At 38.2% G+C, this 15,890-nt stretch overlaps 1 protein-coding gene across 5 annotated transcripts in view; it reads left to right on the top strand.

Annotated features, from left to right (window-relative positions):
* SHISAL1 (shisa like 1) overlaps positions 1-15,890 on the top strand; it is an 86,785-nt gene that overhangs the window by 35,219 nt on the left and 35,676 nt on the right. For all 5 annotated transcript variants that reach the window (XR_008747848.1, XR_008747847.1, XM_027789449.2 and 2 more), the window contains exons 2-3: positions 5,061-5,159; positions 14,065-14,278. Coding sequence is in view for 3 of the 5 variants with exons in the window: in XM_027789449.2 (XP_027645250.1) it covers positions 5,093-5,159; positions 14,065-14,278 (281 nt within the window). In the remaining 2 variants the exon portion in view is untranslated. The remainder of the gene's footprint in view (positions 1-5,060; positions 5,160-14,064; positions 14,279-15,890) is intronic.

The raw sequence follows: 15,890 nt of genomic DNA, 5'->3' as shown, positions 1-15,890 counted from the left end.
TGCAGCTGCTGCTGTGGCGTGATTTCCCAGGGCCAGGTCAATGGTGCTCGCTGAGATCGGAAGGCGTGCTGGACATCAGTGTGAAACGAGGGAGTCAGTCATCCTCAGTTATGTCATGCGTGGTGTGTTTTTACCTATATAGTTATGTCTGTATGTCAATGTACCTGTCTTGGTATAACAGTGATATACCTATGTATATTTTGATTAACTATGAGAATTAGTAGAAGCTCCATGGTGCTCTGCATTGTTGTAATTCCGTAATTTTATTTACCTCAGAAGAGCTGGCTGCTATTGAGTTATTTATTAGGACCTTCTGGGCACTAGGAAAATACAAACAGTTGAAACTGTAACGACAGTGAACTTGCACAGACAACCTTGCCATAAAGTGTAGAGCCACATTTAAAAGGAGGTATAGCAAGTACATTTTTTTAAAGAAAGATTTTAAGAAGTGGAAGTTGTTAGCCTAAGAAAAGGCTGAGTGAAGATACGACAGCACTTTTTGTATGTATTAATTAAAGACTGATGCAAAGAGAGGTGTAAGCAATTTGTCTGTAGGTAAATCATTCTCCAGCTCCACTGGGGATAGGATGGGCTTGAATCACAGCACAGAAGCTGCAAGTTAGACACAGGAAAACCTTTCCAGCCACGAGGTTAGAGAAATGCTGGAAGGGAATTGCCTGAGAAGGCTATAAAACCCCTCGGGCGGTGGAGATTCTGTGAACTTATGCTAAGAATGCTTTAGGTGTAGGTAATCCTGTGACAGAAAGATGGATTAAATGATCTCTTGAATTGCCTTATTTTCTGTTACTCTGTACAGAGAGCTAACTTGTGAGGCAGTGCTGATGTATTTAATAAATTCTCTTGCTACCTCCTTTTATTCTAATAACAAAAAATTCAAAATGTGCACTGTTTTTCAAACATCTCTTCTAAACATAGCTTTTCTTTTCCTTCAAAGTGAGGGGAAAATTATTTCTACATATAAATCTTGCCACACAAAATGGTTATTTGTCTTGGCAGCTTTTCTTTCCAGTGATTCACTGATTCCCTTCAAGAAAAGACAGATAAAACTATAAGGATAACCAAAGCAATGTACGTAGCGGCAGAGTAAGTGCTAAAATGTCATGGTGTGCAAGTAAAAAGTAAAATCTGGTGTGATGATCTAATACATATATCTGATCCCTGCACCTAAAGTCCATGGTGTGAAGGGAGTTTAAAGGCAAACGAGTTCAATTTCTGCAGTGATGACATTAGAAGTTACGGTGCAATTGCAGGCTCTTCATCGACTGAAACAAAAAGCCACCCACCTGCTCTGTCCAATATTAATGTCTTTTCTCCTTTATCATAACTTTATAGCACCCTTCCTTTGAATGTTGCTCTCTTTGAATCATTCATTGTTGCATCTTCTGCAAGGGAAAGCAATATTCTTAACATAATCCTTATTCTGTGAAAAGATAGCAAAGCATTTAAAAAACATGAGTAAGGACCATTTCTTCTATTTTATAGTAGACATGTTGAAACAGAGAGTGAAAAAAAGCCTCTAAAACTGTGATTCCTCAACCATTTCTTTAATCTGCTTTATGATGTAGCTGCAGAGATACTTGTGATTGCTAGCAGAGGCAAGGAGGTGGTGTGAGGCTAGGAATCGCAAAGGATATGGAAAAAGATAAGTACTCTTCTTCCCTCCACAGTGACCACAAATAAGCTTAAAATGGTGCATTAAAAATTACAGTTGATGTATGCATTAGACTACCCTTCTAATCATTGATTTACAGAATGAGAAAGAAAACCTAATCTCTTAGCCTTCAGGCCCTCAGTTTACTATAAAAAAAAAACACAACAAAAACCAAACAACCCAACAAAAAAAAACAACCAAACAAAAAAGAAACTATAACAAAATCTACCTTTCCTCTTTCCTTCAAATGTAATTCTCTAATTTTAGAGTATCCTGTCAGTCTTGACTAATAATAATAATGAAAAATTATTCAGCTAGATCACTGCTAATTGCCATGTTTCTACCATCTCTGTTCCGTGGCCTAGCATTAGGAAACACTTTGTATGATCCAGACACTTTCTTTTAGCGTGCCACCTGTTCTCCTGTCCATCTCTTCCACCCAGCTGATTGAGCTCTAATAACTTGGAGACATCCTCATGATATTGCACTACATATAACTGCTTTAGTCTGACAACAGCATGTAAAAACATTTTTTCAATATGGTCAAGTAGTGAATGGTTAGTTGTGTCCCTGTCCTCCTAAAAATGGTCATTCTCAGTTTAATGAGTATAAGCAGTACTTATAAAATTGAGCGTTTCCCTATCATCACAAATATGTATATATGTGTACATCCACACAGATTCTGTCACTCTCCTGGCTCCCAGCCTTTGATGTGTGGCCCTAAAGTTCTGGTCTCTCGCTCTGATCTTCCTAGCTGGCACTTAATAAAATACAAGCATCACAAGACTTGGATCAAAATGCCAGTTTCATTGTTGCTAGTTCTATTGGACATAATTGAATAAATCTTCCCCTCCTTGAAAAGCTTCTGGATTTCTACATACAGGACTGATTAAATAATTACCACCAGTAAGGCTGTATGTACTTCAATATAGCAGCAAGACTGAACTTTGCAAAAATACCCATCTTCTTTCCACCCCCACACACCCCCACACCTCCCACCCCCCGACCCCCATCATTCTAACTGCCTGGTGAAATTACAAGAGATGTTTTACTTTACAGAAATGAATGTACAATGTAATTACTATCTTTACCTTCATCAACAACACTGAGAGAAATAAAATTTAGCATAAGCCCACAGTAGGAAGAATTAATTATATTAGTCTCCTTAATTATTTATTAATTGGATTCTATATTAACCATTCCATTAACTTTCTCTAGATCCACATCATGCTTACGAGCTTGTAGTGGCCTGGATTATCTCATTTACTTCCAAAAATGTTCTTACATTTCTTCGGGTCCTCTGAAAGCTGCCATAGTTGCCCAACAAACTGAAGAAAGGATATGTATGTCCCCCAGCCAACTCTTCTAAAATAAATGGATACAAATTATACAGAATTGCAAATATCAAATTACAAACCTTAGTATCAACTCATTAATGTCATTCTAAATTATTCTTGATACAGAAATATTTAATAGTCTTAGCTATACCAAACATCTGTGTCTTCCCAGATACACAACAGAAGTGCTTATTGATCTCTTTTTAATTAACTGTTACGAAAGCCAAGATTTCCCTCTAGTAATGAATCACTATCAGAATTCCTGCAGCTTTGGTTTACTCAGGAAAAAATCATACTCCTTTTATTCCCAATAATACTGGCAACAGCTTGTTCTTTGTATCTGGTTTTTTTTTTGATTAAACTCCTACATTCTTAACCTCTGGCTTATATTCAGTAGTATTCTTTTTTATGCAGATCTAACTTTAAGTCTGCTTGTTGTTTTAATTATATTCCTCTGAAAAAAAAGCTGGCGGCTTTTTCAAACAGGATTGATGCTTGGAGAAATATTCTTAATTAGCATTCATAGTTTTCTGCACTTTTTCCTCCCTCATAGTATTATGTTTATGATTGTTTTCCCCTTGGAAGAACTGACAGTTTAAAGCTGCAAATGCAGTGGTTTGGATGTTACTTATGTTTGCAGGTAACAGTATTGTGATTTCTTGTAGAAAAATCACAATGATCTTTAGGTTTGCGATCTGTTGTTTTTCATATGCTAGGATGACTTCTTAGAGAATCTGCATATTTTTGTTAGTGAGAAATCTTTTGTCTCTAAACACTTTGTAGATAGCCCTGTGTCTCCCCTCCTGTGCCCACACAGGATACTCAGAATTCAGTTATTCATGATAATGATGATTATCTCTCCCCTTTTGTTATATGCAAGTGCAGTTGTCTTGGGATTTTTATTTTGATTCAGTACATTGTAGTAGATGCCTGTCAGTAAACTACCTAGTATTTATATGATAAAACACTGATTTCATAAGCATTTGGCATCATGTTGTTCTTGAGCTGTCAGAAACAGTGTAATTTTTTACATAAACTGTCATTTTCCTTTCTTTTTTCCAAGTTACTCCTTTATACTAAAAACACTTATTTTAACAAACCAAGACTCCCCCTACCAGCTTTCAGTAGCACCGCCTAGGCTTTCTGGTTTGTAGCCCAAGCTCCCAGTGTTGTTGTACAAACCCATAAATTACATCTTTATTACTCCCTAATGTGAATGTCAGTTTAGGATGTTGAAGACCTTTACATCCAGCTTTAGTCTGCATTAGCAGGGACAGCAGGATAGGCTACCAGATGTTCGTTCCTGCTGATGTTGATAACAACACTTGAATTGGGACAGAGTCTCTGCTAGAGCTGTAGAATGTGCAGCTGGTGGCGTTGAATCAAAGGATATTAAGATGCGCTTGGATTCACCCAGTTGCGCGGCTGTTGTGCAAAAAACTGGGATAGCCTTTTTATGATGACTGCTGGCCAAACTGCATCACATCTCACCCTCATTTCTAGGAAAACAAGAAATAATAATCCCGTAAAATGCGCTTGATTCTAATGAAAAGACATTTTTTGAAATGTTTCCAACCATCTCAGTTGCTTGACCCACTTTCTGAACGACTGCACCCTCTAATGGGGTAAAACAGATTGACTTTCAAAGCAGCCAATTTATTTTTATATTATTTATATCCTTCTAGTCCTTATAGGGATAATACAACAGCCCATTCTTGTGACAGTAAAACAAGCACAGTTTTGCTGAATGTAGATTACAGGGGAGGTGTGAATATCCAATAAAGACTTTATATGATTCATCTCTACTCTGGGTTAATGAAAAGTATGTGAATAGCTGTATACACTCATGGTGAAGTAGGAAGGGAATTTTAACAAAATTGTAAAAATAGAGTTTATTTTCCTGGACTTAGAACTGAAATAACATGATTATTTTTTTTCTTCTTGTGTGAAGCCATCTTATTTTACCAAAGGTTTGTGGGGAAGTAAAAGTTTGAACAATGACAGTGTAATGAAACAGGCACTTAATCATGATATTGCATCTTGCCAAACAGGTAATTCTCTAATGGACCAATGAAAGCCAACGATGACAAGTTGTGGTCAACAGTCCTTGAATGTGCTGATGGTTCTGCTTTCATTACTCTTATCAGCAGGTAACTTTTATACTTTGAATTACTCTTTACTGATCTGTGCCACGGGGAAAAAAATGCAAGTTAAAACTGGATTCCTACAAAATAAACAAGAACAAATGAATTATGAATTAAGTAATAAATAAAAAAAACCCTCTTTGTGTTTACAAACTGGAAGCTGGAATTTGAAATGCAATTGAAAATTCAGTGTAAGAAGGAAAAGGTGGTGGGACACTGCCATGGTAAAGAAGGCTGAAAATTAAAAAAAACCCACAAAGCTACTATTTTGATGTGCTAGTTTTTCAGCTCATCTAAAAGACAAAAGCAGGCTCTACACCACCATACAATCCAACCATTTTGCTAAATAACCATCTATTGGAAGTAGAGCAAGTCAGGTTCCAATGATGTGTAGTTGTACGTGCACTCAAGAGCATGCGATTGAACTTGGAACTTCAGTTATTTGTGAGATGAATACATGTTAGATACAGTGTAACTTGTCTTATGTATATATTTAAAAGAAAAATATATGACATCATGGTATGCAATTATTATGTTATTTTCCTGAATCTAAAGAGCTGACTGGACCAGGGAGTGGTTCCAGAGATTTTTCTCCTGATGGTTGGTAGATCTGCCCTAGATATTTGCTGCTAGCACATAGAAAGGATTGGTGCAGAAATCTGTCAGTTGTTAGATGGAGAATTAGTAAAATGCTATGATTATTAGTTGCATTTTTTCTCCAGGAGTTACTTACAACATTAGCGTTTTCTGTAATTCAGAATGAATTTTTTTTTAAAGTATTTTAAAAGGTTCTTAGTCCAGATAGATTTGATTCTATGAGTTTTTAACTCTCTTCGCTTCTATCCTTCATTCTTGAAGCACTTTTTAATCCAAAAAAATGTTTTTTTTCCATCGCTGCTTCATATTCCCTTGTACTACATAATACCCTTAACCACCGTTCTTAATAGTTCACCAGGCATTATAGAGCTTGAAGTATCCTTTTGCTCCAGTAAGGGTGGTTACTACTTTGTCTGCGTAACTTCTGTAATATTCAGTGTTAGATTCTCATCAGTTAGTCAGGGGTGTGTTTTGTTGCCCACAGTCTCATTGCTTGTTTGCAAGTGTTGAAGCTGATTCTTGCTAATGATAGTTCATTATTCAGCTATAACTGACACAGTCCTTCTGCTAACAATATTACAGTATTACCACCTAGACTATGTTTCTGCCTAACCTTAAAACAGTTTTCCTTTAGAGTCCTTCCACTAATATCCCTATGTATGGCGCTGCATCCCTAGTTATGTAACTGCCCTCCTCCTATGCACTTGAATCGGGCAAAGGGGTTGTAGCAGCTTCTTTGTTGTTTTCCAAGTTAAAGTGATTTCAGGAAGCTATTTCCCTGGTGCAGGAATGAAGCAGATTATTCAAGAGGGTGTCAGTGAATGTATCCCAGTGATCAAACATCGCAAAACTTTTCCAGCTGCTCTATCTCTTCTGTTGATTTCCGTTACATTTTCATCCTTTTACCACTTGTTGTAGGGGACTTCTACTAGCTACTTCCTGAGATCCCACTTCTCCAACCATTTTCCTCAAGATGCTATAAATATTTGTGTTCAAGTTGAAGGGGACACTGTGATTACACCATGTGTGCAAATAGTAGTCACTGGTATATATACACACTTACTCCCTCAAACCCAGACATAAAGCCAGTGTTCTAATATGTTCTTCTCATAGAAGAAAAGTACCGCTTCTGAAGTACAGTGTTTTTATTTGAAATTAATTACATATAGGCTTTACTTTTTGCATAATTTATTAACATCACAAATTATTGTCTGTGTAAATGTGTGCCTTATCTTCTTGTTGCTCCTTGGCTATTAGTATTTTATTATCTGACATCCATTATTAGCATGTAGAGTACAGGCTTGATCTGAAATCATCACAAGCCTTTCATGCCAGTCTAACTCAGCTCCTTGGGGAATTTTACTACCGACATCTGAAGGAGTGGGTTTAGGTCATTGCTAACTCAAACACATTTTACAGGATGAAACTTCTTATTTTGCAGCCAGTGTGAATTTGATTTTTTTCTTTTGTTCCAGACAGGTCAAATTCCATAAAGAAAAACTACTGGCTTTATGCAGTGAGAATGACAGGGGGGAAAAAAGGATGCTACTCTCACTGGAATAATACAAACATCTTTTTTAAACTGAGCTGAAATGGAAATTTAATGGCAAGACTCCTTTTGAGTTCCCTAGATTTACAGACTTCTGTTTGTAAAGTCATGTTTTACTTCCAAGTCATTGATGTATTAAGATTCACAATCTTAGTACTAAATTTTTAGAATCTGTACACATGGTTGAAAGCTGCACTTAACAATTGGAAGCGTAACTTTCACTGGCTCCACAGGAGAAATGAAAGTAAGGGCACATGTAACAGGAAAGTTCCCAGAGCAGCTGTTCTCTGAGGCTGGTCTTCATTGTGTCAGAAAAGGAGAGAAGCAACGACAGTGGCAGTGGAGCAGAGATGTGGTCAGATACCAAGGTCATGGCTCAGAATGTGGATGAGGTTTGGCAGCTTTAGCTGTGTGGTTAGGAAGGAGATGCAGTTGTGGTTGCCTAACACAGGCACAATGCTCTCAGGGCAGGGACAAACAATGCTGAGAGGAAAGGGTTCAGCTCGGACTAGGTAAGCTATGGCTCCATTTAAAAAAAGGATTAAATTGGATTAAGAATACTGAAACTTCAGACTGGTTTTATTTCAGTGCTATCAAGATCACAATGGCATGCACTTTTGGGGTTCATGAAGGCTTACTAGTTGTACTAGCAGCACAAGGAATGCATAATAAAGGCAGCAGCAGCGTGCAGTCGTGCCAGAACGCCATTTCTGACCACTAACTCTTAGATTTGCTTTGCAATAATATTGATACTTATATTCATTTAATGGAGTGAAACACATTTATGAAATCAGGGATGAGGGCAAGGCTTATATTTACAAGCAAAAAATGACAGATTATTTGGACATTACATTATTTTTTCTTTGAAGTAGGAAATGAATGTCCACATAGCAAAATTTATCAGAGGATCTCAGATGATTGGCGTTGTGCTAAGTAAACTGCATACATGCGGATCTATATGGAAAGCTTGTAAAGACCAACCATTCTGAAGGCCTTGGGGCTTTAAAAATTTAGTAGCCAAATAAAAATTTTATTCAGCATTACACAGATCTGTAACCATGAACATATAGGGAAGTAACAGTTTGATCTACACTGTCTCTTTATTTTTTAAGTTAGGAGTAAATAAATTTAAGATGAGCTTATATCAGTCATTTGAAACATGACAGACTATTCTCTCAAAATTAGTAGGAACAGAGATAGGAGCATCTGTATCACTTACCTGTTCAGTAATACTTTCAAAAATAGCATGAGAATTTGCACATGCGATTCCACTTAAGAAACAGCTGCCATCTTTGCAACATACAACTTAAAAGTATTGCACCTGAAAGACTCCTGTCTGAAGTATTTCTGTGGAAATAAGGCTCTTTAATCCTCAGGATTTAAGTGAAGTTATTTTCAGGAAAAATGCTTGAAAAAAAACCCCACTTTGTTTATTGGATCTCTGATTCTCTGAGAAGAAAAGACAGCAAGTAAAATTATACAGATTAAAAAAATCTTTATCAATTTATTGTACTGTTTACAAGGTCTGGCTGGGATGGGGTTAATTTTCTTCACAGCAGCCTGTATGATGCTGTCTTTTGGTGACCAGAATAGTGTAGGTAGCACACGGTATTTTAGCTGTTGCTGAACAGCCCTTACATAGGGTCAAGGCCACTCCTGTTTCTCAGTGTGCACCCCAGCGAGGAGGCCAGGGTGGGCGTGAGTCTGGCAAGGGACACGGCTGGCACAGCTGACCTGAACTGGCCAAAGTGATATTCCACACCACAGAACAGCATCCTCAGCAATAAAACTGGGGTTAGAGTTTATGCAAAAATTGCTCAGGGACTGGCTGGGCTTCCGTTTGCTAGTAGTGAGTGATTGCTTTAGCATCACTTGTGGGTTGGGTGTAGTTGTTGGTGTTGAGGTTTTTTCCTTATTCATTTATTGAATGGTCTTTATCTTGACCCATGAATTGTCATGCATTGCCCTTCTGATTCTCTTGCCCATCCCACTTGAGGCAGCGGGGGAGTGAGCAAGGGGCTGGGTGGTCATTAGCTGCCTACCAGGGTTAACCCACCACACAGTGACTACCAAATTCAGACTGTAATTCAGTCATCACATTATGGTCTTACTTGTGTGTGTATTTTAATCAATGACACACATTTTAAAATTTAAGGATTTGCTTGAAACTACATTTTATTACAGACATCACTCCTCCTCTGACCTGATGTTATCATCATTCTGCCTTCATTCTGTAGTCATCCTTCCCCCAGTTTTCATCCCCAAAGAAATGTGGGGTTTATTTTCCTTTTAAAATGAGCAAAGGACCCATCTAGGGATCAGAAGACACTTTTGCATGTCGTGTTAAGCAAACCACTTTGCAGTGATGAGCCAACTAAACTTCTTAGGGTCCTGTAGCCCTCTAGTACATTCTCACAGTGCAGTGCCTCTATCAGAGCACTGGATGATTGCAGAAAATGGAAGTATTTGGTTGCTTATGAAACATAAAGAACTAGTTTTAGTTCTTATAACACCCACTAGATGTATAAACAAGTCAGGCATAATCTTACGGGGCTGTTGGTTGCTTGTGGTGGCTTAACACAGGTGTAATTCACCTAAGCTAAGTTGTAGTAATAACATACAAAAAAAATTGGCTATACTATTATTTGCAAAGCTGGTTCTAGCAATAAATATCTTCCATTAAACTGTCCCAAACTTGAAACTACCATCTATACTGGAGGCTTCAAAAATTACTAATGTGTAAGTAGTTTAATAATGTAACTTTTAAAAGAAAAAATAAGTTAATATTCTTTAGCCATAAAAGGCATTCATTTTACCTGCATTTTGAAAAAAGGATGATTCTGTTGATAATGCATGATAAACAAAATTTGTGTTGCACTCCGAGGCTTTGCAGGTATCAAAGAAGAAAATTTTGTTTCCTAGGAGCAGCTGATATAATCAAAGTGCAGATATTCCAACTAAGAAAGAATAAGTCAAGATAGCTACAAAGTGAGAACTGTCAAACTGTTCAGGTTCTGATCAATTATATTTTCTCTATGGCTACAACTGAAGTAGTACATACATTAAGCCATCTATTTCAGATGAGAAATCTGTAGGTTCGGTGGAAATTTTCCTTCAGTTGGATAGGGAGAATGATGGACAAGGTGGGGAGAAAAAACCCAGACACATATGTTCAGGACATAAGCAGTCCCTGAAGGAGAGGAATGGGAAGACATTTTTCTTACTAGAGAGTTTATTGCACAGCTTTTTCGATACAGCGCATATGTGTCTTCCTTTGAAGCATCTGAAGCTGGACATTTACCAGAGAAGGGTTAGATAAGTGCTCTTCTGCTGGATACTGTAATCAAAGACACTGTGGATAAGCATCACTATTGGAAGTGCAGCGCTACACTATGAAGGCTACCCCTTCACTTGCATTTATTTGGACCAATCATAAGACTTACTTTCTGTTTGTTGACATCAGGCATAGACTCACTTTTTTTCCTAGTAATGACGACTAGTGGAACTACACGCATTGTAATACATGTAATGCACCCTTGCAAGCAGGTACCAAACATGTACAAAACACTTGGGAACCTTTATAGATGCCCAACCACAGGCATCTCATGTGATTTGACTTGCCTTGGATCATCCACGCGTGCAGTGGATCTACAAGAGACCTGCTTCTCCTCCACTGAAAGCTGGAGACTAGACAGAACAGCCTAGGCAAATCTTAGCTGACACTGAAAAACAGTGTTCAAGTAACTCAGTCAAGCTCCTGTTCTTATTAGAAATCAAATACTTAGTTAAAAGTTTCTGTTTAATTTATGGATTTCTCCCATGCCACACGTTACTTCCATTATTTTCTAGAGTTCAGTTTTCCAAAACCAAATGGTATGTAGTTAGAACTGATGTGATGATGGGACAGAGGGCAACCTCAGCAAGTTTCCTGTTGCTGTAGAAGTGGGAAGAGTGGATGATATGCCATAGGGCTGTGCTGCTATCCAGAGGGAACTGGACAGGCTGGAGAAATGGGCTGACAGGAACCCCATGAAGTTCAACAAGGTGAAGTGCGAAGTCCTGTGTGGTGCTGCCAGCAGGCTGAGGGAGATGATCCTTCCCCTCTACTGAGCACTGGTGAGGCCACACCTGGAGTGCTGTGTCCATTTCTGGGGCTTCCCAGTACAAGCGAGAAATGGAACTACTGGAGCAAGTTCAGCAAAGGGCCACTGAATTATTAATGTGGCTGGAGCATCTCTCATATGCAGAAAGGTTGAGAGAGCTGGGACTGTTCTAGTCAAAGGAAGAGAAGGCTCAGGGGAATTTATTGATGTATATAAGTACCTGAAGGGGAGGATGTAAAGAAGACTGAGCCAGGCTCTTTTGGGTGGTATCCAGTGACAGGACCAGAGGCAAAGGACACAAACTGAAAGAAAGCAGTTTCTCTCTGAACGTCAAGAAAACATTTTTTCATTGTGGGAGTGACTGAGCACTGCCACAGGTTGCCTGGGGAGGTTCTAGAGTCTCCATCCTTTGAGATGTTCAAAGGACATGGTTCTGGGCAGCAAGCTGTAGGTGGAACTGCTTGAGCAGAGGGCTTGGACCAGATGACCTCCAGACATCCCTTCCAACTGCAATCCTTGAATTTTTTCAAAATTTAATCAATAATGGAACACTTTCATTATTGCTATTAATTCCTAATTAAGGGGGAGTTCAGGGGAAGTAAGTGCTTGTTCAAACAGATATACTTTCATGCAATTACATGCTTTGTGGATTTTGCAATGAAATTTGAGCATGTAGATTTGTTGCAACAGTTACAGAGGGTTTTGCAAACCTAGGGCTAGAGACAGAATTTCTTTGCTGATTAGCATCCTCAGATTTGCAACACAGGTTTTTCCAGACAGGGCAGAGTACCAAACTGAAGAGAACAGGTATGTAATTAGTTTTCTCAATATCTGTGTTCCTTTGGAAGTAGCATTCTTCTCACATTTTCAGTTCCTAACCGAATTAATCTACAAAAGGATTTTCTTTTTTGTTAAAGTAATGATGACAGGTATGTGTGTGTGCACATGCCAGTGTGTGTGTATATATATAAAAATGTAAGCTGTTCAGAGTGGGTTTCCTTCACTCTGAGAGCAGTACAAACCTTGTTTTCTCTTGTTTAGTACTCTGTTTTTGTTCTAGGCTCCCTCTATACACACAAATAAAGAAGTAATCTCCACTGTCACAACCCTTAAAATGTGACTAGACCTACAGAAAGAGAGTGAGAGATTCTTGAAAACAATATATTTTACAAAATTGAGAAACAGAAGTGTTAGGAACAGGCTTTTTTAAGCAACATCGAATGAAATGAGGATTAGATGAATAAGGTGCACAGATGCAATTATAGTTCAACAGGATCTGTGTGCAGAGAGTTACAATACTGTTAAGGTAAATCCATGCAAGTATCCGTAACCTCTTGTACTGGTAAACTGATACAAAAATCATATACCAAGTTACAAAGGTTAATATTGTATAAAGTGAATATCCTTTATTAATTGGTGTAACCTTATGAAGTACAGCTACCCACAACATTGCTGTGCCTCTGTTCTTTAATCAGAGTAAAAACTTTTCACTGCTAAGAGTATTCGGACTCTTGACATCTACATTTCCTTATGTAGATAAGAAAAGTAAGTTTTCCTTGAAGTGTAAGGCCTTTGGGGGGGTCTGTACAGGACATGTAATCTTAAATGATGTTGTAAGGCCTACCATAACACAAACTATACATCAGTTAAAATGTCGGCAGTATGTGGAATCTCCTATTGTCTCTTAACAAGATTTTTCAAATCAACCAGGAAGTCACGTGTGGCTGCTTACGAACACGCTGGCAGGGATTTATCCCCTGCCCCTTGGCACGGCTGGCTGGCGCAGGGAAACTAAGACGATTGCACAGCTCCCAGCTCAAAGCTGTTTGCAACCAGCAGGCTTAGGGCACGGTCAGAGCTTGCATCTGCCCACGGTCTTACCATGTAGGTGTAACGCCACTGTACCTCTCACCACACAACAATCGGCGTCAAGTCAGCATTCAAAGGGTATGTGTGGAGAGCATTTCTTTTTTTCTTTTTTTTTTTTTTTCCCCAGAAAAAGTGTTGGTGAAAAAATGTTCTCAGAGACATAATAAACACTTTACCTAAGAATTTAATAAAAGAGAAATGTGAAAACTCCCAGGAATAGCTGTATTTCTATTAATTCTATCTGTTTGCAAATTCAGAGTTGTTCAGATCTGTTGTAGTGTTTTGTAATTACTATTTCTGGCAGAATAATCTGTATCAAAGTGTGACCTTTACAGTAGAGAAGATATTTCGTGTCAAGAACAGTGACTGTAAATCAAGTGATATCAAACTTTTATTGCGGTTTTTACATAGACTTTTTGTTTTTCTGAAGTCATCCCAGGAGAATCAAACATTAACATTGTTGGGTGTTTATAGATATACATATATTTAGAACAGCGGTATGATAACATTTCCCTAAATATTTTTGTGCTTCTTGGCATGGAGGGCATTTCTTCTCTTCCCTTAAAAGAAATAATAGTAATCAGAAACATAGTAACAATAAATGTCAAGATACAACAAGATGCTAAATATTGTAATCTTTTAGTACTAGATGTTATGATGCTGAAAGTTCTGAATTTTTAAGGTTTTTCAGAAATCAAACAATTGTTTAAGCTTAACTAGTGAAAAATTATAATTCATAACTTACAGATAACACAAGTGACTCACAAAGCCAATATTGTTCTTTGTTTTACAGTGTTGTCTGCACATTTTCGGGTCTGCGAGCCATATACAGACTACAAAGGTCGCTACCACTTTGGTTTTCACTGCCCCCGTCTTTCTGACAATAAATCTTACATCTTTTGCTGTCACCATAACAACACAGTGTTTAAATACTGCTGCAATGAGACAGAATTTCAGACTGTTATGCAGATGAACTTAACAGGCAATGCAGATGGATATATGCATAAGTAAGTAAATGAGTTTTAAAGTACTCTTCACCAAACTGTGCCTGCTCTAATAACATATTCTGAGGTGTACTTAATGATGGAAGCAATTAGAATAATTGCACATACAGGAAAACATTACTAAATGTTTTTTGCTGTTAGAACTCCTAAAAGAAAGGATATTTTAGCTTTGCTTTCTTTGCTTTGACATGGGCTATAAACATTGCTAGAAGAGAATTTATGTAAAAGTTGCATATAAATGTATCAAATATAAAGTTACATATAAAAATTACAAAAGTCCTCTCCCCTGACCCCAATCTGATCCAAACTATGTTTAAATGTGTATCAGTAAAAATAAACCCCAAAGCTGTTTATAGGGGAGGGAGGGAGGGAGTTGACATTTTCCATATCAACCCAAATGCACTATTTTGAATCTTTGATGTTTTGAATATAAATGTCTTGTAATCACTAACCTTGGGGATAGAATGTATTTCCTTATACCAACATTGTGTGGTCTCCTTGCATGTTACCTGGGGCCTGCCCTCTAAGGTAAAGGTCTGTAACTATTTTCCTGAAGAATCAGTAAGTAGCAAGTAGATCTTTTTTACTGATGTTTATAACAAATTCTTCACTTGTCATCTGACTTCTGTTTGGTATCTGATATTTTGGCCACACTAATCTGCTGCGATTTCTTTTGGTGCAGAGGGCAACTTTCAGCTGATGCAAATCCCCCAAGGTCAAATTCTGATCTAGCTGCCATTTTATTTTGGTATCCAGCCCTTCCAGGGCAAGGAAAGGACAGATTGAGGACAAAAGTAATTCCATTCTATAGATTTTTGTTTACATCAGGGATTTTAGTATTTTTTTCTGAAGTGCAAACTTTAGTCAATGTGTCATCATTCATTCCTATAGAAGCAGGTGCAAGGCTGCTAGGAGGCTATGGTGCTGGAATACTGATGTCTGCTCTTTTAACTTATGGTGTGCAGCTGCAGCCAGCAGCAGCCAGCTCATGGAGTCAGCAAACTGTCGTCTTCCTTAACAACCTCTTCTCATACAGCTCTGCCTGGAGAAGTTGGAATCTGGCATAGATGCAGAGGTTGCATACTCTAACTTTACAGGTGTTAAGGTGACAATCACCTACTATAAAAGAAGACCGCGTACTTGTAGTGTAATAGAAAGATAAAAATAGAATCTACCCATATAAGAAACCTTTAAATCAATGTGGGTCTATACCGTCTTGTTACTGTATGCGTGGCTATGTCCTTGAGGTGAAATTTCCTTGCCTTGGCCTTGTAGTGCATCTAGGAACATCATGAGAACATATCACACAGAATGCTAGGGAGACACTTCAAGTCTAACAGGCCCATTATAGACCATCCATTTTCTCCACCTTTTGTGCAGCCTGGACAGTCTAGAAGCTGGTAGCACCCTCACCTGGGACTGCCCAACGCTGCCAAGGTATATGCCTTGAGGCAACCTGGTGGAGTTTATACCACTGTATGCCACAGTGCCCCTATGCAATGCATACTCTATATACACTCCATGGTAAAAGTAGGATCTGCTCCCCCTTTGTTTACTGGGATGGCCGTGCTACCATGGCAACAATCGGATGCCAGACTTGAAGAGAGATCCTCAC

This window comes from Falco peregrinus, chromosome 6 (assembly GCF_023634155.1).
Source record: "Falco peregrinus isolate bFalPer1 chromosome 6, bFalPer1.pri, whole genome shotgun sequence".
Taxonomy (NCBI): domain Eukaryota; kingdom Metazoa; phylum Chordata; class Aves; order Falconiformes; family Falconidae; genus Falco; species Falco peregrinus.
The sequence above is the reverse complement of the archived record's forward strand: the minus strand, read 5'-3'. Positions and strand labels throughout refer to the sequence as shown.